At 42.2% G+C, this 22,707-nt stretch overlaps 1 protein-coding gene and 1 pseudogene across 1 annotated transcript; both read left to right on the top strand.

The window, feature by feature from the left end:
* Window positions 1-271: 271 nt before the first annotated feature.
* LOC123150179 (ABC transporter C family member 10-like) lies at window positions 272-8,248 on the top strand (annotated as a pseudogene).
* Window positions 8,249-13,351: 5,103 nt separating this feature from the next.
* LOC123150178 (ABC transporter C family member 10) lies at window positions 13,352-21,088 on the top strand. The gene is made up of 13 exons (XM_044570005.1): window positions 13,352-13,723; window positions 14,237-14,302; window positions 14,398-16,430; window positions 16,722-17,042; window positions 17,137-17,223; window positions 17,333-17,926; window positions 18,019-18,183; window positions 18,329-18,623; window positions 19,025-19,239; window positions 19,331-19,636; window positions 19,861-19,924; window positions 20,149-20,388; window positions 20,478-21,088. Exons 2-13 carry the CDS (start codon window positions 14,287-14,289, stop codon window positions 20,585-20,587), a joined length of 4,446 nt encoding a protein of 1,481 aa, XP_044425940.1. The 5' UTR covers window positions 13,352-13,723; window positions 14,237-14,286; the 3' UTR covers window positions 20,588-21,088.
* The last annotated feature ends 1,619 nt before the right edge of the window (window positions 21,089-22,707 follow it).

Genomic DNA, 22,707 nt, shown 5'->3' with positions numbered 1-22,707 from the left:
CCAATTTGATTGAATTTCATCCGGTTAATTTGAGTTATTGTGAAAATGTATGTAACTATGGTTGGATGGCTATCTCCCGCATTTGTGTCTGTGGACTGGTCGCTCTTGCACTAGAGCCGGGTTCTTTTCATCGCAAAAAAAAAAAGAGTCGGGTTCTTTAAAAGAAAATAGTACTGACAAAGAGTTTCAATGGGACTGCCCACGCATGTCCACACTACAGAGCGCGCCCAACTCCTACTGTTTCGGTCGTCCCCGTAGCGAAACAGCACACATGACGTTGAGAGAGCTGCGCGCAACTTCTTGCATCGTCAAGCTCGCGCCGCGGAGCGGGCGGAGGTCAGGAGGTGGGCGCGCGCGGCACTGCTGACCACCGAGCAGCCGTCTGCTAGAGAGGTCAACACTTTGCACCACCATTGCTTGCTTAGCTCTTTCAAACATAACCCGGCGGAGATTTGTTGCTTTCCCTGCCGAATGCCGATTGACGATCTTCCCCTTTGGATTTCCGACACCATTTGTTCCCAGCGAGCACTGGGATTTCCCCTTGAACAATTTCATCGGGTTTGGACTCCGCGATGCTGCTCGTCTTCTCTTCTTTGTCTGTCTGTTCCTCCATGAAACAGAGTACTCTCTTCTTCTGTCCTAACCTGTTTCATCTCCACGATTGGCGCAGGGGCTGCTGATCCGCCTCGAATCACCACCAGATGGGGATGGGTTCCCTCACAAGTAAACTCTCTCCTCGACTTCCTCACGCTGCATCATTTTCGGCAACCAGCTGGAATCTGGGAACGCCATCTGTGACTCCAATACTCTGTAACCACACTTCAGGTTCTTCCTGGGTGACGAGCTTGTGTGGGAGCCCGATATGCTCCGGCCAAGACGTGGCCTCATGCGTTCTGAAGCAGATGTTCGACTCCTCCACCTGCACCAACCATCTGGCGGCGACCGGCATCGTCGCGCTGCTCGGGTTTCTCCTCGCACTCCAGCTGCTTGTGAAAATTCCGCAGAGCAGAGCATCTGCACGGCAGCTCGTCATGCTCGGTCTCGGCTCGCCGCTGCACCTGTCTGCCGTGGTGTTCACCGGCTGCTTTGGTGGCTTGTAACATTATCTCAAGGACTGAATCTGGTCCTTGCCAGCTTGGCTTTCAGCATCAGACCTCGGTTTCTTGGAGCGGCATTCGTCAGGTCTTGGCCGGTCTTGCTGACCGTCTATGCAGCATTCATTTGTTCTTCTTCAGTTGTTGTTATTGTTGCAGAGAAGATGATCACTGTCAAGGGCTGTTTGGATGTTCTGTACTTACCAGGTGCAGTTCTCGTGCTTATTTATGGCATTCGGCACAGCCATGACGAAGAGGGGTATGGAGGAATTGGAAATGGTTTATACAAGCCCCTCAACACGGACACAGACGGTGAGGCAGCTGATTCTGAGACTCATCAGGTCACTCCCTTTGCTACTGCTGGTTTTTTCAGCGAGATGTCGTTTTGGTGGTTGAATCCTCTGATGAAGATGGGCTATGAGAATCCCCTTGAGGACAAAGACATGCTTCTTTTGGGCGCCGCAGATCGGGTGCAAAATCAGTACTCGATGCTCATGGAGAAGCTGAATTGCAGGAAGCAGTCGCCGGCGCACGCCACACCATCATTCTTCTGGACTATTGTTTCTTGTCACAAGCGTGCCATCGTGGTCTCGGGTTTCTTTGCTTTGCTCAAGGTTCTCACCTTATCCACTGGCCCAGTAATTCTCAAGGCATTCATCAATGTATCACTTGGGAAAGGGACCTTTAAATACGAAGGCTATGCGCTGGCTGCATTATTGTTCGTCTGCAAATGCTGTGAATCATTGTCGGAGAGACAGTGGTATTTCCGCACTCGGAGATTAGGACTGCAGGTGAGGTCACTCCTGTCAGCAGCTATTTATAAGAAACAACAGAAGCTATCAAATGCAGCAAAAATGAAGCACTCCTCTGGACAAATTATGAACTATGTGACCGTCGATGCCTATCGGATTGGGGAATTCCCATACTGGTTCCATCAAACATGGACAACAAGTGTTCAGCTTTGCATTGCTCTGGCAATTCTATACAATGCGGTTGGTGCTGCAATGATTTCATCGTTGGTTGTCATCATTCTCACCGTACTCTGCAATGCTCCACTGGCCAGATTCCAACACAAATTTCAGAGTAAACTTATGGAAGCACAAGATGTGAGATTGAAGGCCATGTCTGAGTCACTAGTTCATATGAAGGTCTTGAAACTTTATGCATGGGAAGCCCACTTCAAGAAGGTCATCGAGGGGTTGAGGGAAGTTGAGTACAAGTGGTTGCAAGCATTCCAGCTTTGGAGGGCATACAACAGTTTTCTGTTCTGGGCTTCTCCTGCTTTGGTTTCTGTGGCAACCTTTGTAACATGCTATCTTTTGAAAATCCCTCTTGATGCTAGCAATGTATTCACCTTTGTGGCAACTCTACGTCTCGTGCAAGACCCAGTTAGGACGATACCGGATGTTATTGCAGTTGTGATACAAGCTAAGGTTGCTTTCACTCGGATATCAAAGTTCCTTGATGCACCTGAGCTAAACGAGCAAGTTAGGAAGAAATATTATGGTGCCATTGGTTACCCTATAGCGATGAATTCGTGTAGCTTCTCGTGGGATGAGAATACATCAAAACAAACTCTAAAGAATATAAATCTGGCAGTCAAAGCTGGAGAAAAGGTTGCAATTTGTGGAGAGGTAGGATCAGGAAAGTCGACACTTTTGGCTGCTGTGCTCGGAGAAGTCCCCAAAACTGAAGGCGTGGTATGTTTTCTTCTTAGTAATAACTTCATCTTCTAATAAAATAGCTGCCATACTCAGAATTTGGACATTTATACATGTTTAAGATAAACATAGCCTGTTGACAACAGCGTCAAGTTCGGTTTGCAAAGTTGTGAAAATTATGGTTGACAATATTTGCCAACATGAAGTATGTTCATCAATTCATTTTTTTCCTAACATCTTAATATAAAATTATTTATCTTTGGATAAACATTTCAGATCCAAGTCTGTGGGAAAATAGCATATATTTCTCAGAATGCATGGATCCAAACAGGAACTGTGCAAGATAATATTCTCTTTGGATCGTCGATGGACAGGCAAAGATACCACAACACACTCGTGAGGTGCTCGTTGGTCAAGGACCTTGAAATGTTGCCATATGGAGATTGTACTCAAATTGGGGAGAGAGGAGTAAATCTTAGTGGTGGTCAGAAGCAGCGCGTCCAGCTTGCTCGTGCACTATACCAAAATGCAGACATCTATCTTCTTGATGATCCTTTCAGTGCTGTTGATGCCCATACAGCCACAAGTCTCTTCAATGTAAGAATCATACCAGCAGATACATATTGTATTACTATAAGATCATGAACTGTTTTACAAAGCTCTTTGTAACAGGAATATGTCATGAGTGCTCTATCAGACAAGACCGTTCTTTTGGTGACTCACCAAGTGGATTTTCTACCTGTATTTGACTCCATTTTGGTATCTCTCCGCACTTCAAAAAAGTCACCATATGATGATATTTATCTGTAATTAGCTTTATTTATTTGTTGATGTCATCTAAATGATTCTTGGCAGTTGATGTCAGATGGAGAGGTTATTCGGTCTGCACCTTATCAAGATCTATTGGCAGATTGTGAAGAGTTTAAAGACCTTGTAAATGCCCATAAAGATACCATGGGTGTTTCGCATCATAAGAACAACATACCCCATCAAAGATCTAAGGAAGCATCAATAAAGGAGACAGATGGTATTCATGGAAGTAGATATACAGAGTCTATGAAACCATCACCAGCAGATCAACTGATCAAGAAAGAGGAAAGAGAAACAGGGGATGCAGTTTTCAAGTCTTATATGCTTTACCTGCGCCAGAAGAAAGGCTTCCTGTATTTCTTCTTGTGTATGATTTCTCACATAATTTTTGTAGCTGGGCAGATATTACAGAATTCATGGATGGCTGCTAATGTCCAAAATCCTCATGTTAGCACACTGAAGTTAATTTCTGTGTACATTATTATCGGAGCTTGCACAATGATCTTCTTGCTATCAAGATCTTTAACAGTCGTTGTTCTTGGGATCCAGTCATCAAGATCCTTATTTTCCCAGCTACTCAATTCATTGTTCCGTGCACCAATGTCCTTTTTTGATTCTACACCTCTAGGAAGGGTTCTTAGCCGGGTAAGAGTTCTTAAATGAATGGTGATACAACAAGTTACAGAGATTTTCTCATAAGGGATTAACTTTTTCCCTTTTTCTTCTAATGCAGGTCTCTTCAGATTTGAGTATCGTTGACCTCGATATTCCATTTGCATTAGTGGTTAGCCTTGGTACCAGCTTAAATGCATGTAGCAATCTAGGGGTATTGGCTGTTGTTACATGGCAAGTTCTGTTTGTATCCGTGCCAATGATAGTTTTGGCAATTAGGTTGCAGGTAATTGGTATGACTTTGTTACTTTATGGCTAATCCTCATTTCTTCACTTATTTGATTTCATTCACACTTCACAGTTTTGCACTCAAAGTTTTAATAAGTGAAACCTGTTGTGTTTGGTCATGCAGAGGTACTATCTAGCATCGGCCAAGGAATTAATGCGGATCAATGGTACTACAAAGTCCGCCCTAGCGAGTCACTTAGGTGAATCGATTGCAGGGGCTATAACGATAAGGGCCTTTGAGGGAGAAGATCGTTTCTTTGCTAAAAATTTGGATCTTGTTGACAAGAATGCCAGCCCATATTTCTGTAATTTTGCAGCAACTGAATGGTTGATTCAACGTATAGAAATAATGAGCGCCGTAGTTCTTTCTTCTTCTGCCTTTGTCATGGCTCTTCTTCCTCAAGAAACTTTTAGCCCTGGTAAGCAATTATATGAGCACCACGTTGCTTCAAATAAGCTTTTGCTACGAGAATATACTTGATACTCCCTCCATACCGGAATAGATAACATTTCAGACATGACATGGGTCTCCAACAAACTAATTTGACCATTACATACTATGAAAATAATATTGATGAAAAATCCAATGATAGTATTTTGACCTTACTAGCCCAAATACCTTTTTATTATATAAAATAGTAAAGTTTAAACCTTTTTTTTGCCGGAGAAACTTTCAATCTATTCATCATCTGTCATGGCAATATAGAGAACACCGGAAGTAACAAAGATTACAACCTGGTCCGCAGACCGCCTAGCGATGACTACAAGCACTGAAGCGAGCGAAGGCACGCCGTCGTCATTGCCCCTTCCTCTCCGGAGCCGGGCAAACGTTGTTGTAGTAGCAGTCGGGAAGTCGTGGTGTTAAAGCTCCACAGGACCAGTGCACCAGAACAGCAAACGTCGCAGATAAAGAGAAGCGAAGATTGGAAAGATCAAACATATAGACACACGACCAGAGACATGCGAAGATTGGATCCTAACAGATCCACATGCCCTCCGATGATGGTAGACGCAACATCAGGGTGGGGATCAGACATGGGAGATATTATTCCTACTAGGGAACATCGCCGCCGCCACACAGCCCCTACCGAGACGCTGAACCAAACAAGAACGAGAGCGGGATCCCTCCCGCTGGCGCAGGGTCGGGATTCTCCGCACCTCCACGGCCCAAAGGCCATCGGAGGCAACACGGACCTGCGGCCGTGACGACGGGAGAAGGAGAAACCCTAGTGTCCTGGGAGTAGCTTCTTGGGGAGGAGGAAAGGAAAGATGCCTAAAGTGTGAAAAGTTTGATTGAATGCTTTCAAGAATGTCACACTCCGAGGTAGTAATGTTTATTATTGCAAGAAAATTATATTTACCGCCCTCGGCTGGGCAAAACATTATGAACATAAAAGTCCTTACATTTCTCAAGCCACCACATGATTTTATGAATAAGTTTTTATTTGTTATGAAGAAGCAATTCTAGTCCTAATGCTTATGCGTCGGAGTTAACTAAATAAAGTATTTGATACCATTCAATTTGTCCAATTACAGATAGTAGCACTAATTAGTTCCTTGCTTTCATACTTGCACATGTTTTGTGGGAATGGCATTGTCCTATGGTCTTTCGCTAAATACATCATTTGTTTTCTTTACTCAAAGCCAGTGCAACCTTGGGAATCAAATAATCTCGGTGGAACGGGTGAGCCAATACATGGACATACCAAGTGAAGCAGCAGAAGTCATTGAAGACAATCGACCATTACCAGATTGGCCCCAAAATGGCAATGTGGAGATTAGGCATTTGAAGGTAATCAATGTAAATATTTACACATAAACCTTACAAGGTAAAATAAAATCCTACCTAATAACACTTATAACAAATGTATGTGATGGATTTTCATTTAACAGATCAGGTATAGGATAGATGCTCCCCTTGTACTACATGGAATCACTTGCAATTTTGAAGGTGGAGATAAGATTGGTATAGTTGGTCGAACAGGAAGTGGCAAGACAACGTTAATTGGTGCATTGTTTCGCCTTGTTGAACCTGATGAAGGGAAAATAATTATAGACTCTGTGGATATCAGTACGGTAGGCTTACATGATCTGCGGTCGCGTTTGGGTATCATTCCACAAGATCCAACACTTTTTCAGGGTACAATAAGATACAATCTAGATCCTCTTGGGCAATTCTCAGATGAAAAAATATGGGAGGTAAGATTCTACACAGCTAACTATGTTGTTTTTCCTCATCTTACGCAATGATAAGATAAGATTGTGATGACAAGGTATGACACTGAAAGAACCTGATGCAATGTTTAATCATGAGGTCATCCTCTTTTAGTACTATGGCAATTCAGCTTGATTAATTTGACATATACCTAACGATTTCAGAAAGTTCAGCACATTAACAAAATGGGGTGAATAAATTTAATTAGAGGAATCTCAAATGACAAGTTGCCTTTCTCATAAGAACTAGATTCCCTTCGAGGAACTAGACAACTTTTCACTTATGGAAGAAATTGGCACCCGAATTTGAGTTGAGGAGAACTCAGATGTGGGTGATGACCTCCCAGTCTCCCACCAACTGAAGTGGTTACTCCATTTGTTATTGTGCTTGCAGGTTCTTGCCAAATGTCAACTTCTTGAAGCTGTCCAGGAGAAGGAACAGGGACTGGATTCACATGGTAGGAAACTTCACTTTATCTATACTTTGGTTTCTGGAGTTCATCTTTTGAAACTAATAGTGTGTAAACAGAAAAGCTCTAATCATTTCAAGAATTCAAAATAGGTGTGAAAATACATGTGCCAATAAATATGTCAAATTGTTAGTAGTCATATGCGTATTAGCTATATCCTTGTGGTAGCATGATGTTTGGTATTATCTCATCCATAGTACTGATCAAGATCCTGTCATAATAGTTGTGGAAAGTGGGTCAAACTGGAGCATGGGCCAAAGGCAGCTCTTCTGCCTGGGACGCGCACTTCTGAGAAGGTGTCGTATCTTAGTTCTTGATGAAGCCACAGCGTCTATAGACAATGCAACAGATGTTCTCCTTCAGAAGACGATCCGGACAGAATTCAAATACTGCACTGTTATTACAGTTGCCCACCGTATACCAACAGTTATGGACTGCGATATGGTACTTGCAATGAGTGACGGTATGTTTCTCTTGCCGGAAAATTATAAGCAATGTAATGTTTCTTTGGGTGAGGATGCCAAATTGATCGTGGATATGTCCCATACTGATGAGCTATATATGAACACTTCCAGGGAAAGTAGTAGAGTTTGACAAACCTACAAAGCTCATGGAAACTGAAGGATCTCTCTTTCGCGAGCTGGTCAAGGAGTATTGGTCATACACTTCAAACACAAATATCTAGAAGAGATTGTCTCGAAGTTTCTCGGGTTATCTCTTTCTACACCAAATTCTATGTATTGTCATGGTGGGCTATCGCTGCCCTTTGGAATTGATGAAGGTAAACAGAGTAGATTCCTGAAGATTTCCTTGCCCCGGTAAACAGGAGGGACTAAATCTGCGACCCTGCCAACCGTACGGAATTGTAAGGCTCATAGTATCATTAGCATGGTCATAGTAGCTCATCAAACTTGAGCATATGTGTCTACTTGCAATGTTATGGTAGAATACTTTCCTGATTAGCTAGTGCATGTATTCACTTGCGCGTCGTTTATGCTGAATGCATCGACTGTGGACGAGGTTTCATGCGATTGGTTTTGGTTGTATATGCTTTGATGTACTTCTCTCCAATGAAAATCGGCTTTGCTTTTGTAGTTAACAGCTGCCTATTTATATTGCGATAAAAACATTTCAGCAGGCATTCGAAAGAACCTAGAGTTGGCAAGCAGCGCAGCTCCTCTGTCTAATCTAACCGCGCTTCCTTACTGAAACACTACCTCACTTCATGGCCTGCTGGATTCGCCGATTCGGGCAACCAGCCGATCAATTGCAGTCACTGACATGTTGTTTAGTAGCTCTTGCTCTAGTACATTACCTGCAGAGACAACTACTGCTTCAGCAGTTTGATCAGAGATGTTTGAAAGAGAACCATTGGTGCTGTACATTAACAACACAAGACCTTTCATCAGGGAGCAATTAGATTAGCACTGTCCTTCAATTATTGTGTCGAAATTTCTTTAGCGATCTAACCGTCGCTGCACTTTGGAGTTGCTGAAGCTAAACAGAGTAAATTCCTGAATATTTCCTTGCTCCAATAAATGGGAGGGACTTCAGATCTGCAATCCTGCTGACTGTACTGATTTGTATGGTTAAATGGAATTGCTTTTGTGGTTAAGAACTGCCTATTTATATTGCGATGTAAGGTTTGCTTGTACACTGTATTTTCTTTTACTTTCTTTTAGCTTTCTCTAAACCTTGGAATGCTACATGTTGTGTTTTCATTAATCCAATGGAACCATGGAGCGCCTCCCTAATAATCTAAAAAAACATGATTTGTTTGAGATAGGAACTGGGGACCATTGTGTAGATGGGGATCCAATACGTTCCAAGTGTGCTGCTGTTTAATCTATTTGGTGGGTCAAAACAACTTCATATTCCCCACACAAAAAACAACAACAACTCCAAATAACTTGAAATTAAGGCTATGAGGAAAGCTTCAAGTGAAGGCTATGTGTAATTCACCAAAAGGGAAGATGGTCAAGTTATCCCCTGTTAAATTAAATAGTAAAATAAATTAGGTTTTGGTTTGATTTAATGAAATGAGGGTCATTCCAAAATTAATGGAATAATTATTGTAGCTTCCTAATAATATTAGAAGGCTAAATATAGGTTTTGAAGAGAGTTCACCATGTGACATCCCTCAATTTCAAATAGTTTACAAATCTATTCATCTTATTGAATTGCATTTTAATTAGGGTTTGCATTTAACTAATATTGAGGGTTTAATTCAACCTCATTTCAAGTTAAAGCACGATGACATGATGATATGGTACCATGATGATGTAAAAATGATATCATGATGCTGCAAAAAGAAATGACAATCATATCTAAATTCGTCATTACTCTGGGTTGTTACACTATTACTCGTAGCACCAGAAAGAAGATGACATAGAGTAACATGCAATGCCTTGAGATATAAATATTTGTAGGCTGATATTCTAATGGCAAATGTATCTGATGTGTAATACCTTGGACACGACCATGCAGCCATCAGACACAAGCAAAGTTTTAAATAGCAGGCTATGAAAAATAGCAATAGAACCGAACATTAACCAATCGAGATGACCATGGCCAAAGGAGTTAGAACCAAAGCTCAACATGTACCCCCTAAAGTGATCTAAAACATCTTATAGTATTTGTTTACAAATAAAGTAATTTTTTGAATGGAAACTGTAGGGGAGATCTCAACAATAAAATTCTATTAATAAGAGAAATATATATAGGGTAAGTATTTACATCGATAAGAAAGATGAGGGGCTTGGCTATGTGCATCTTAATTATGCAGAGACCGGGTGTTGCTCATCATGCTTTCTATCCGCTTGATGCTACATTCTGAGTTAACAAAAATGCCCTTTATCAAAAAGAAAGAAAGAAAGAAAGAAAGAAAGAAAGATGAGGGGCTATATAGAAACAAAGCACATAAGCAGGCTAGCAGTAGAGCTCTAGTCTCAAGCTAATCTAACCAAATACCTAAGAGAGGTGGAAGATCCTCCTTCATTTTGTAAGAAAGAAAGTAGAGATCACTCTTGAAATTATAAACCAGGAGGCCCAATAGGGGGATATGTTGTAAAAATGGCATTTAAAAAAATTCTTCCATGGACGGCAGGGGAAGATCAAGGTAAATATCAAGAGAGTGGTGACAAGTGAAGCTGAAGGAATTCCAAATCCAAGAAGTAAACTGCTCGCTAAACAAATTCAAAAGATCATGCGCATTGAGCGAGGAGCCACCAATAATAAAGCTGAAGCATTTGCAAGCAAGATACAAATTGATTCAGGACGAGCAACGGGGGCAAAACTTTCACTGAAGTCCAAACCTTTGACTTGAGTGAAGCCCTGAGCGTTGGCTTATTTGGTACAACAGCTTTATAAGGATAGTGCCGGCGTACATTTTTTTCTAGCATGCCACAAATTGATGGCCCAGCTTTACTTACCAGTTGGCAGCAAGTGGTGGCGTTGAATTTGTGTTAACGCCGTAGGTAATTAGTCTAGTGCTAGCGTTCATTGAATTTCAATGTCAGCACTAAGTTTTCCCTATATATAGGAGTTGGCGGCACTTGTTTCTCAAACAATTTAACTTTCTTTCTCCACATTATTATAGTATATTTTGAGACTTCAACTTTTTTCCTTTTTATTTGTTGGTAGGTGGTGATCATTTTTATATTATATTGTATTTTTAATTTAATTTATATTATTTTAAATGGAAATTCTGACATTTTTAAAATTATATTTAGTATTTTAGTTATTTTTATTAAATTAAGAATACTGTTCTGAATTTTATTAAAGTACTATTATTATTTTTAGTATTTTATTTGTTTTTAGTAAAGTAGAAATACCGTATTTCTTTTACTAAAGTACGTAATTTTTATGTTTGGGCTAAATTTACTTTTTTGGCATATTGAGCCAAGCCCAAAAATTATTAGGAGACACCGTGGGGGTCAAAATCAAGGGGGCAACGGCCACCTCACCCCACTCCCCCTCTCTCTGCCTCACGCGTGTTCTCTCTGTTCCTCTCTCTCGTTCCCCTTTCATTTGTCGACGTCGCCGCTCCGATTCCGGTGGTGAGGTAACAACTAATCTCCCTCTCCCTTTCTTGTCGCTCGTGGACGTCCGATTTGATTTTGTTTTGATTTGCATCACTAGGGTTTCAGCGATGGAGGTGACAGAAACAACTGATTGCTAGAGTTCAACACCCTCCACCTTCATCCCCTCCACAATATTGACTACAAATCATCGGTGAGTTCATCCCGTCCACCTTCTTTTGCATTCTACAAAATCATCGGTGAGTTCATCCCCTCCCGATTTGATTTGCATCGCTAGGTTTCAGTTTGGCAGTGATTTGACTAGGCCAAATTGAATTATGATGGGTAGGCAAAATTGAATTAGAGTGAGTAGGTCAAATTGAATTAGAGTGAGTAGGCCAAATTGAATTAGAAACTACAATGTATTTGTTTGGCAGTGCAAGATAATTTTAGAAATGTGTGGTGGTGTTCTTCTGGGCACTACAATAATGTTATTGTGATCATTTATGTTGTCAATGAAATGTGTTTGCTCTGGGTATTTTTAGAAATGTGTTTGTTCTAGTGCATTGCCAAGTCAGTGCCACATTGTTGGCACTTTTAGTTGACACACATGTGGATAAGTGTAGCCAATTAACTTAGTGTAGTTGACAAAACCATTATGCTATGCCAAGTCAGTATACTTGACATTTTTAGTGTAATTGAAAAAACAGTTATGCTATGCTAATAAAGGTTGTTCAATGATTTGTTATAGAAATTTGTTATATAGGACAAATAATGCCATGTGTTAGATAATTCGATCATCACTTGTTATTATTTTGTAGTTGCAGCCATGAGTACCTCGAACAACTTCCCGGTGTATGGCGAAGTCGACAAAGGCAAAGCGAGCACCAATGAGATAAGATTATAAAACATCCATGAGCATTACAAATCATAATTGATGATTTCAAATAATTGACTTGCTAGGAGTACGTACGAAACCTTTCTCCAGCACCCGTCGAACAACAGCCATGTGACATGTACATACTCAACCGCGAACGTGTCACGTCACGTGAGAATACAGTGAAGGCCCTCAGGGAGTTTAATGGCTCCCTGTGGAATGAGAGAGATCAGATTATCGATGAGAATGCGGATTTCTATGATAAGATACTGAAACTCAACGACCAAAAGGATAACCTGGTCGCCGAGATTGATGAGCTGAATATAGACATATAGCTTCTGAAGGACGAGAGGATGCAACCGAAGATGGTGAAAGTCCATTACAAAAAGGAGGGGCAGAGTAATAGGAACAAGTTATGTGAGATGAAGTTAATTCTTCAGAGAGAGATGTAATGCATGCTTAGGTAGTTTGGAGATATACTGTGATCGAAGTTGATCATTTTTGCTACTAGCTAGTCTAGTACTGTTTGTGGAGTTATCACTAGAAATACTAACTTTTGTGAAGCTGAACGTAAGTTTAAATGATTGCATATATATACTAGGTTTAAATTTTTGGGTATAATTTTTTATTAGCGAAAAATCTAATCACTAGCGTTAGAACACACTTAACGCCATAACTAACACGAGCATATTGCTGGTGTTATACACGTGACACGTAATCAGCACTCACAATATTGCTGACGTTTGTGCCAGCGTTACCAGTAAAATATTTCATTGGCGCCATATTGGTGGGGTTGGAGCCCTGCGTCAGCAAAGACAATTTTGGCACGCCATAGCTAGACATTTTTGCACTAGTGTTGTGTCCTGCTTAGCAAGACAAGGCGGGGATGTCTCCTTGAAGATGGAATAAGATTCTCCCGCCTAACCTCTGTTCGGGCGATGTCGGAGGGCGTGTAGAGGTGTGCCTCAGACAGATCTTGCGGGATTCGATCGGTGTTTGTCTTGATTGCTTGGATCTGGTCTTCATTCGTCTGCGTTCATGTGTCTACAACTTGGATCCTTCCAATCCACTCTTATCTTCATCATCGACGTTTGTTGTTCGGGTGCGCTGGTATTTTGAGGCAATAGCACGACGACTTCCCGATTGTCTACTACAACGAGTATTGCCCGGTTCTAACATGAGAGGGGCAATGACGACATGCGCCTTCAACTTGCTCTAGTGCTTGTAGTCATCGCTAGATGGTCTATATTAGAATATGGTTATAATTTTCTACTACTATTACTCTTGTGTTCTTTGTCCTGCCACTCGTTACAGTCCACCATCCACGTGTACGGTTGTTACCAGTCTCACTGCCGGCGGAGGAGAAGCGATGCGGGGCACGGCACGCCCGACAGCCACAGCCGGGTACCGGCGGCTTGCCGGCGGGCCGCCACGACGCGAGCAGTGACGATTGCGCGCGCCCCGCCCCTGTCATCTAGCGCGGCGGCTCCTACCTCCGTCCTTCCTTCTGTCATCAAGCGCCGCAACTCCCACCCACCCACCTCCGGCCTCCAATGAAAAGGCCCGCGGCCCGCCGAGCCCAGGAGCTGCGAGTGAGTGGCCTGCCGCCCGTCAATACGCCGAGGAGCTCGCGGTCAGCGACCACGGCGAGGAGGCCGCCGCCGTAGCCGCTACACAGGTGAGTGCCGCCACCATTGCCCACCTTGTCAATGAGGAACTGAGTCAGGGAAGTAAAAGGGGAAAACTTTTGAGCCTGCAAAAGTTTTGGAGGAGAAAAAGAAATGCGGGTCAATGCGGAAGGGGATTTTCTCTTCCGTGTTTGGTGAATGGTAATCGAGCGTCGTCCCGACTGATCTACCTTTCCATGGCGATTCGTGAGGGAACGCAGCTGATGGCCACTCCTGCGTACAGTTCATCATCTTGTTCTGAACTTCTGACGGTGGTCATGAAGAACAGTGCGGCTTTGGGGTTCCTTGATTTTTCTTTTTTCTTTTTATTAAAAATGCCGCACATTAATCTTGGTCTTGCGTGGGCTTGGGAATATAAGTGGGTACATACAAACAACTATGATCTTGCTCCAGGACAAATTGTTCTAGTATCTGTTCTCGTTTGTTCAGAAAACAACACTTCTCGTTTAATGCTGTTCCCTTTCACTTTGTTCAGCAAACAATTGTTTCATTTGTCGCTGCAGGGCCGGAAGGGGAAACTGATCAACTTGGCGGTGTAACCAAGATCACATAAATGGGTTCCCTCACAAGTTTGTCCTCGCTTCACCTTTCTCTTGTTACATAACTAGCACATCATTTTGGAAACAAGCTGGGAATCTCACTCTAATATTTGCCATTTCATCAGGTTCTTGGATGATGAACTTGTGTGGGGGTCCAGTATGCTCCAACCAAGATGTACTTTCATGTGCCTTCAAGGAAGTATTCGACTCTTCCACTTGCACGAATCATCTGGCGGCGACTGGCATCGCCTTGCTGCTCGTACTCGCGCTCTCACTCCAGCTGGTTATCAAAATCCCGAAGAGTGGAGCGTCTGCTCAGGGGCTCGTCGCAGTCGGCTCACCACTGCAGTTGGCTGCAGTGGTCTTCAGTGGCATCCTGGGGCTGGTTTATCTTGGCCTAGGACTGTCGATGCTGGGAAGCATCTTCAGTCAGGATGCTTCTGTTTACCTGCCACACTGGTGGCTTGTGACATTATCTCAAGGATTCAGTTTGGTCCTTTCCAGCTTTGCTTTCAGCGTCAGGCCTTGGTTTCTCGGAGCTTCATTTGTTCCAGTTTGGTCGATTCTGGTGACCCTGTACGCAGCATTCATATGCTGTTCCTCGGTTGTTGGCATTGTTGCAGATAAGGCAGTCACCATTAAGGCCTGTTTGGATGTTCTGTCCCTACCAGCTGCATTTCTCTTCCTACTTTATGGCGTTCGGCGCAGCCATGATGAAGACGATTACCAGGCAACAGGAAATGCTTTATACAAGCCCCTGAACACCGAGGCAGATGATCAGATAGCTGATTCTGACACTCAGGTGACTTCTTTTGCTAAAGCTGGTTTTTTCAGCAAGATGTCATTTTGGTGGTTGAACCATTTGATGAAGATGGGTTATAAGAAGCCTCTTGAGGACAAAGATATGCCACTTTTACAAACCACAGACCGAGCACATAACCAGTACTTGATGTTCTTGGAGAAGCTGAATAGCAAGCAGTCGCAGTCACATGCCACACCATCAATCTTGTGGACTATTGTTTCTTGCCACAAGCGTGAGATCATAGTCTCAGGTTTCTTTGCTTTGCTCAAGGTGCTCACCTTATCTACAGGCCCATTGCTTCTCAAGGCATTCATCAATGTATCAGTTGGCAAAGGGACCTTTAAATATGAAGGCTTTGTGCTGGCTGCGACAATGTTTGTTTGCAAATGCTGTGAATCTTTGTCGCAGAGGCAGTGGTTTTTCCGCACTCGGAGGTTAGGACTCCAGGTGAGGTCATTCCTGTCAGCAGCTATTTATAAGAAGCAACAGAAGCTATCAAACTCTGCAAAAATGAAGCACTCTTCTGGACAAATTATGAACTATGTGACTGTCGATGCCTACCGGATTGGGGAATTCCCGTACTGGTTTCACCAAACATGGACAACAAGTCTTCAACTTTGCATTGCTCTGGCAATTCTGTACAATGCAGTTGGTGCTGCAGCAGTCTCATCATTGGCTGTCATCATTATCACTGTAATCGGTAATGCTCCGGTGGCCAAGCTGCAACACAAATTTCAGAGTAAGCTTATGGAAGCTCAAGATGTGAGATTGAAAGCCATGTCTGAGTCCTTAGTTCATATGAAGATCTTGAAACTTTATTCATGGGAAGGTCACTTCAAGAAGGTCATCGAGGGATTGAGGGAGGTTGAGTATAAGTGGTTGTCAGCATTCCTGCTTAGGAGGGCGTACAACAGTTTCCTGTTCTGGTCATCACCTGTTTTAGTTTCGGCAGCAACCTTTCTAACATGCTATCTTTTCAAAATTCCTCTTGATGCTAGCAACGTCTTCACCACTGTGGCAACTCTGCGTCTCGTGCAAGACCCAGTTAGGACAATACCGGATGTTATTGCAGTGCTGATACAAGCTAAGGTTGGTTTCACTCGCATATCAAAGTTTCTTGATGCACCTGAGCTGAATGGACAAGTTAGGAAGAAATACCGTGCGGGCATCGATTACCCAATAGCGATGAACTCATGCAGTTTCTCCTGGGATGAGAATCCATCAAAACCAACTCTAAACAATATAAATCTGGTGGTGAAAGCTGGAGAAAAGGTTGCAATTTGTGGAGAGGTAGGATCAGGAAAGTCAACGCTTTTGGCTTCTGTACTTGGAGAGGTCCCCAAAACTGAAGGCACGGTATGCTTTTTGATTATCTTCATTTTTCTTCTAACTACAAAATCAAATGTCTGCCAAAATTGTTAGGTTATGACATACTTTTGTTATCTCAAATACATGATGTTCTTTAGTTATCCCTTTTGGGTTTTCTCATGCACTAAAGAAATTGGTTGCTCCTGCAATTTATTGTTATCATAAATTCATAATGTTCTTATTTCGGATCATCAACAAAAAAATTTGTGTTAATTAATATCCTCTTTTATTATTGTAAAATTCATGCACTATTTTTTAACCTTTATGTACATATTTCAGATTGAAGTCTGTGGGAAAATAGCATATGTTTCTCAGACTGCATGGATCCAAACAGGAACTGTACAGGATAATATCCTCTTCGGATCTTTGATGGACAGACAAATATACCAAGAAACAATTGAGAGATGCTCATTGGTCAAGGACCTTGAAATGCTGCCATTCGGCGACCGCACACAAATTGGGGAGAGAGGAGTAAATCTAAGTGGTGGTCAGAAGCAGCGTGTTCAGCTTGCTCGTGCACTATACCAGAATGCAGACATATATCTTCTTGATGACCCTTTCAGTGCTGTTGATGCCCATACAGCAACAAGCCTCTTTAATGTAAGAGCCTACCTTATCAGCAGACTCAGATTGTATTCCTTGTTTATTACGAACTGTTTTGACCGAATAACCTTTAATGTAACTTGTGTGACAGGATTATGTCATGGGTGTTCTATCAGACAAGACTGTTCTTTTGGTGACCCACCAAGTGGATTTTCTACCTGTATTTGACTCCATTCTGGTCTCTCTCTCTCTCTCATGATTTATATGCCACTATGATTTATATTTATTTGTAGCGAGCTGTATTTTTTTTGTCGATTTCCACTAAAACTAGTGATATTTGTTGGCAGTTAATGTCAGATGGGGAGGTTATTCGGTCTGCACCTTATCAAGATTTATTGGCAGATTGCCAAGAATTCAAGTACCTTGTAAATGCACATAAAGATACTGTTGGTGTTCAAGATCCTAACAGTGCTCCCCACGGAGCAAAGGAAATACCAACAAAGGAGACAGATGGAATTCATGTAAACAGATACATAGAGTCTGTGGGGCCATCACCAGTAGATCAACTGATCAAGAAAGAGGAAAGAGAATCAGGGGATACAGGTCTTAAGCCTTATATGCTTTACCTGCGCCAGAATAAAGGCTTCTTGTATGCCTCTCTTTCTGTTATGTCTCACATAGTTTTCTTAGCTGGGCAAATATCCCAGAATTCATGGATGGCTGCCAATGTCCAAAATCCTCATGTTAGTACACTGAAGTTAATTTCTGTGTACGTTGGTATTGGAGTTTGCACAATGATCTTTGTGCTATCGAGATGTTTATTTGTCGTTGTTCTTGGCGTCCAAACTTCAAGATCCTTATTTACCCAGTTACTCAATTCATTGTTCCGTGCACCTATGTCCTTTTTTGATTCTACTCCTCAAGGAAGGATTCTTAGCCGGGTAAAAATTCTGGAACAAGCAACAGCTATAATTATGTTTTACATTCCTACGTTTTGTAATGATGAATTAACCCCCTCTCCCCCAACCTGCAGGTCTCTTCAGATTTGAGTATCGTTGACCTTGATATTCCATTTGCATTCATGTTTAGCCTCAGTTCCTGCTTAAACGCATATAGCAATGTGGGGGTATTGGCTGTTGTTGTATGGCAAGTTCTGTTTGTAGCACTGCCGATGATAGTTTTGGTAATTCAGTTGCAGGTGATTGGTGTGGCTCTTTTTTCTGTCTGGCTAAATCCCATTTCTTTGGTTATTTCGTTGCTATTTCCATCCTAGAGGTGAATTAGTTACTCCCTTCATTTCGCAATTTCCATTTGACTGAGAATTGCTATGTTTGTTCATGCAGAGGTACTATTTAGCCTCAGCTAAGGAATTGATGCGGATCAACGGAACCACCAAGTCTGCTCTAGCAAATCACTTAGGTGAATCGATCTCAGGGGCTATAACAATACGCGCCTTTGAGGAGGAAGATCGTTTCTTTGCTAAGAATTTGGAGCTAGTTGACAAGAATGCTGGTCCATACTTCTTTAATTTTGCAGCAACTGAATGGTTGATTGAACGTCTGGAAATAATGGGTGCTGTGGTTCTTTCTTCTTCTGCCTTTGTCATGGCTCTTCTTCCTGCAGGAACTTTTAGCCCTGGTAAGTAGCTTATTGTAAGTACAACCATCACATAATTGTTTCAAGGGCTTGACAAGCTTATGGTTTTTTTCTTTCAAGGAAAACACCCCCGGTCTGAAAACTTATGTTAGCTTACAAGTTCTATGACGATTGATTCCTGCATGCATCTGATTTGCAGTAAATCATTATACGCAGTGCAAAGAACCTTTTATCTATGTTTTCATAGGTCCTGATATTAGGTGTTATGAAATTTTAGCTTTTGCTGCGAAAGCATGCTTTCTTTGTAGAATGGAGCTAGTAACACTATGCCCAATTTCTATGTGCCAAAGTCATTGCAAATATACTTATCTAATATCCACCACCAGGTTATAAAGAAATCAACATTCCCATCAGAAAACTAATTACTTTATATACTTGGGCAGGTTTTATTGGAATGGCACTGTCCTATGGCCTTTCCCTAAATAATTCCTTTGTTAACACCATACAAAAGCAATGTGACCTCGCAAATAAAATAATATCTGTGGAACGGGTGAACCAGTACATGGACATTCCGAGTGAAGCACCAGAAGTTATTGAAGAAAACCGACCAGCACCAGATTGGCCCCAAGTTGGCAGTGTGGAGCTTAAAGATCTGAAGGTAATCAAATATTAATATATACATGTATGTCTGACTAGGCACATCCTTTAGAAACACTAACAAACGTACGCTATTGATTTTCGTTTGACAGATTAGGTACAGGGAAGATGCACCCCTTGTACTACACGGTATCAGTTGCAAGTTTCAAGGTAGAGATAAGATTGGTATTGTTGGTCGAACAGGAAGTGGCAAGACAACTTTAATTGGTGCGTTGTTTCGCCTTGTTGAACCTGCTGAAGGGAAAATAATTATAGACTCCGTGGACATCAGTACAATAGGCTTACATGACCTGCGTTCGCGTTTGGGCATCATTCCACAAGATCCAACACTTTTTCAGGGTACAGTAAGATACAATCTAGATCCTCTTGGGCAATTCTCAGATCAGCAAATATGGGAGGTAAGATGTACACAGATATCTATGTTGCCTTTTCTTGTCTTACCCATTGATCAGATAGGATTATGATGAAGGCACTTTGATGTTAGAAAGTTCAGCACCTTATCAAATTGGGATGAGTAAACGGATCTAGGGGCATGTCAGATGACTACCTTTCTCTGTTTATGGCGTACATATATCTTGAAAGAAATCACTAAATTGGTTACCTTTCTCTATTTATGTTGCAGGTTCTTGACAAATGTCAACTTCTTGAAGCTGTCCAGGAGAAGAAACAGGGATTGGATTCACTTGGTACGATTCTATTATTTATTTTATTGCCCTAGCAAATTAGGCAAGCATAAATTACGCTCTAGTCAAGTAGTCAATGTCAGAACTCAAAATAGGGGTCTCATAATACATCTGCCACTAAATTTGTCAAACTGCTGGTAGTCCTAGGCATATGAGTTGGATCAATCGGATAGCATGACGTCTGGAGTTTTGTTCTTCATTGTACTAATCAAGATCTTGCCATACAGTTGCGGAAGACGGGTCGAACTGGAGCATGGGCCAAAGGCAGCTCTTTTGTTTGGGCCGCACACTTTTGAAAAGGTGTCGTATCTTGGTCCTTGATGAAGCCACTGCCTCTATAGACAACACAACAGATGCCGTCCTTCAGAAAACGATCCGGACAGAATTCAAACATTGCACCGTCATTACGGTCGCCCACCGTATACCCACAGTCATGGACTGCGACATGGTACTTGCAATGAGTGATGGTATGTTCCTCTTATTGCCAACTTATTGGTTCCGCAGCACAGAGTTCTATAGTCCATAATCGACACTAATGAGCTACATTCATTTCCAGGGAAAGTAGCAGAGTATGACAAACCCTCGAAGCTCATGGAAACTGAAGGATCTCTCTTCCGCGAGCTGGTGAACGAGTACTGGTCATACACATCAAACGGAAACATTTAGAAGAGATTCTTGATGGTGTGTGTTTGGTGCTGCTGCCTCGACAAGAGAAAACACCATATATAGTTTAATCTCTTGACATACCTCAGAGGGATTCATCTACTAGAGATCTGAAGAAAATACGGTGCCATCTTTCAGTCATTTCCCGGAATTTTTTTGCTCTCTACAGCTACCTGAAAGTTCGAGCTACATATGGTTTAGCCTATGTTTGTTCAGTATCGCCACTCTTCAAAAGCACTGAGGCTGAACGGAACAGAAAAGCATACCTAGCTAGGCGGTGCCGGTGCCGGTTCTGTTCTCCTTTTCTTTCAAATATGGTTCTGTTTTTCTTATTGCGAAATAATATGGTTATGTTGACCCCATTCAGGCTGAGGTGATGCTTTACGATTTAATCCAGGCATCAACCATGCATGCATGTTTGGACAAAACTAAATTAGGGAAAATCTAGTGGAAAATTTTGATATGATCTGATTAATAATTGAAGAAGGAAAGCTTGATGTTGAATTGTTGATCACGTGCCTGTTTCGGATCGAAAAGGGCAATTAGTGCATTTGTCGTTGTTGTTTGTTGTTTGTTGTGCTGCCCCTACTGCTGCTACTACTATAAAGTACAGTGTATTTTTCACAACTTTTGTTGTGCTGCCCCTACTGAGGCGCGGTGGTTGCTGGCTGAGCACAGTGGTTGTGGTGGTGGCTGCTAGGGCACGGCTGCGGCGACCTTGAGCACGACCAGTTCTGGGCGGCGGCGGCGATTTAGGCAGCGGCTGCGACGACGATTCCCTCATGGGCGGTGGTGATTGAGGCCCGCGGTTGCTGGTTGAGCCCAGTTCATCCTTTACTGTCAATGTTACCTCAGGCCCGGCAAGTTCCCAAGTTGGTGGAAATAAAAGAGCAAAGAAAGTGCCAGCAAAACTACCAGACTAGTGCTTGTTTTGCTGTTGTCTGTTCTTGTGTCAGACCATGTGAGAGTTCATGTTTGTCGTTGATTGTAAGCTATATTCAGTACTATTTCCCTTTCCCATTCAGTACTTTGTCAGACTATGTTCAACTAAATTGGGTTCAGACTATGTTCAACTAAATAAATTCAGTACAATGCTCTGAAATGTCCAAACTATTTTCAGTTATATTCAGATTTTGTTAAGCTATATTCAGTGCAAACATTTTCCTTTTCTCTTGTTCTCACTTGTACACACGCGCACACACATACTCATGCACAAACAGTCAAAACCAGTCCACGTGGCCAGTTCCAGTCAAAACAGGGTCCACGTCACAGTAAAACCACCTTAAGCGTTATAAGGGACAAAAAGTATATGGTTTAAATAGTTGAGGGACTGATTTTTGATGGTTTTGAAGTTGAGGGACGATTTCTCAACTTTCAGAAGAGTTCGAACACGAAAATATACTTACCCCTTAACACAATCAGCTTCAGAGCAAAACCAAATCCAGATCTCAAGGCCAGCTTTCAGCCCAGGTTCGTTTATGTTGAGAGCAGTGGTTGATGTGCCGTCTTCTTAATCGGGATGCCGCACACATTGTGTGGATACAGGGTACATAACTGTGATTCGGATATGGGAGATCTGGACCCGCATTTTTCGTGTTTTATCATGCAGTTTTTGCCATGGAGCGAGCTCTCAACTGACTCTGATTTCAGAGCTTAGTGTTTTCTTTTGACAGAGGTGAAGTGGCGATTCCGGTAGTGAAAACTGCATTTCCATGGAACACAAAAGCATGATGATCTACCATGCCATAGTAATGCAAATGATCATGGCAATATGATGACCTGATGAGCTCTTTTGGTGGCAGGGGAATGAACAGTGTATATATGCGCAAGCGGCGGTTTTTCCACCACCACACAATCCATATATGTAGGTTCTTTGTTGGGTGGAACAGTCCATAATGCAGACTCTTGCTTCTCGAGATATTAGAGTAAACCAATACAAAGAGCGCATTTTGCTTCACCGAATTTGCAAACCGATACGGAAGGGGTACGAGATGCAGCGTAACAATTGCCAAAGGCAGCACTTGAGCGATGTGCACTTCCTCTGCCCAATCGAAATTGTTTGTCCTTCAACATGGGTGATTAGGGGTGGTTCCTTGTTTCCAGAAAAAGCAAATCCCAAGCAT

The sequence above is a fragment of the Triticum aestivum genome, chromosome 7A (assembly GCF_018294505.1).
Source record: "Triticum aestivum cultivar Chinese Spring chromosome 7A, IWGSC CS RefSeq v2.1, whole genome shotgun sequence".
NCBI lineage: Eukaryota > Viridiplantae > Streptophyta > Magnoliopsida > Poales > Poaceae > Triticum > Triticum aestivum.
Note: the sequence above shows the minus strand (reverse complement) of the source record. Positions and strands in the feature narration are given on the sequence as shown.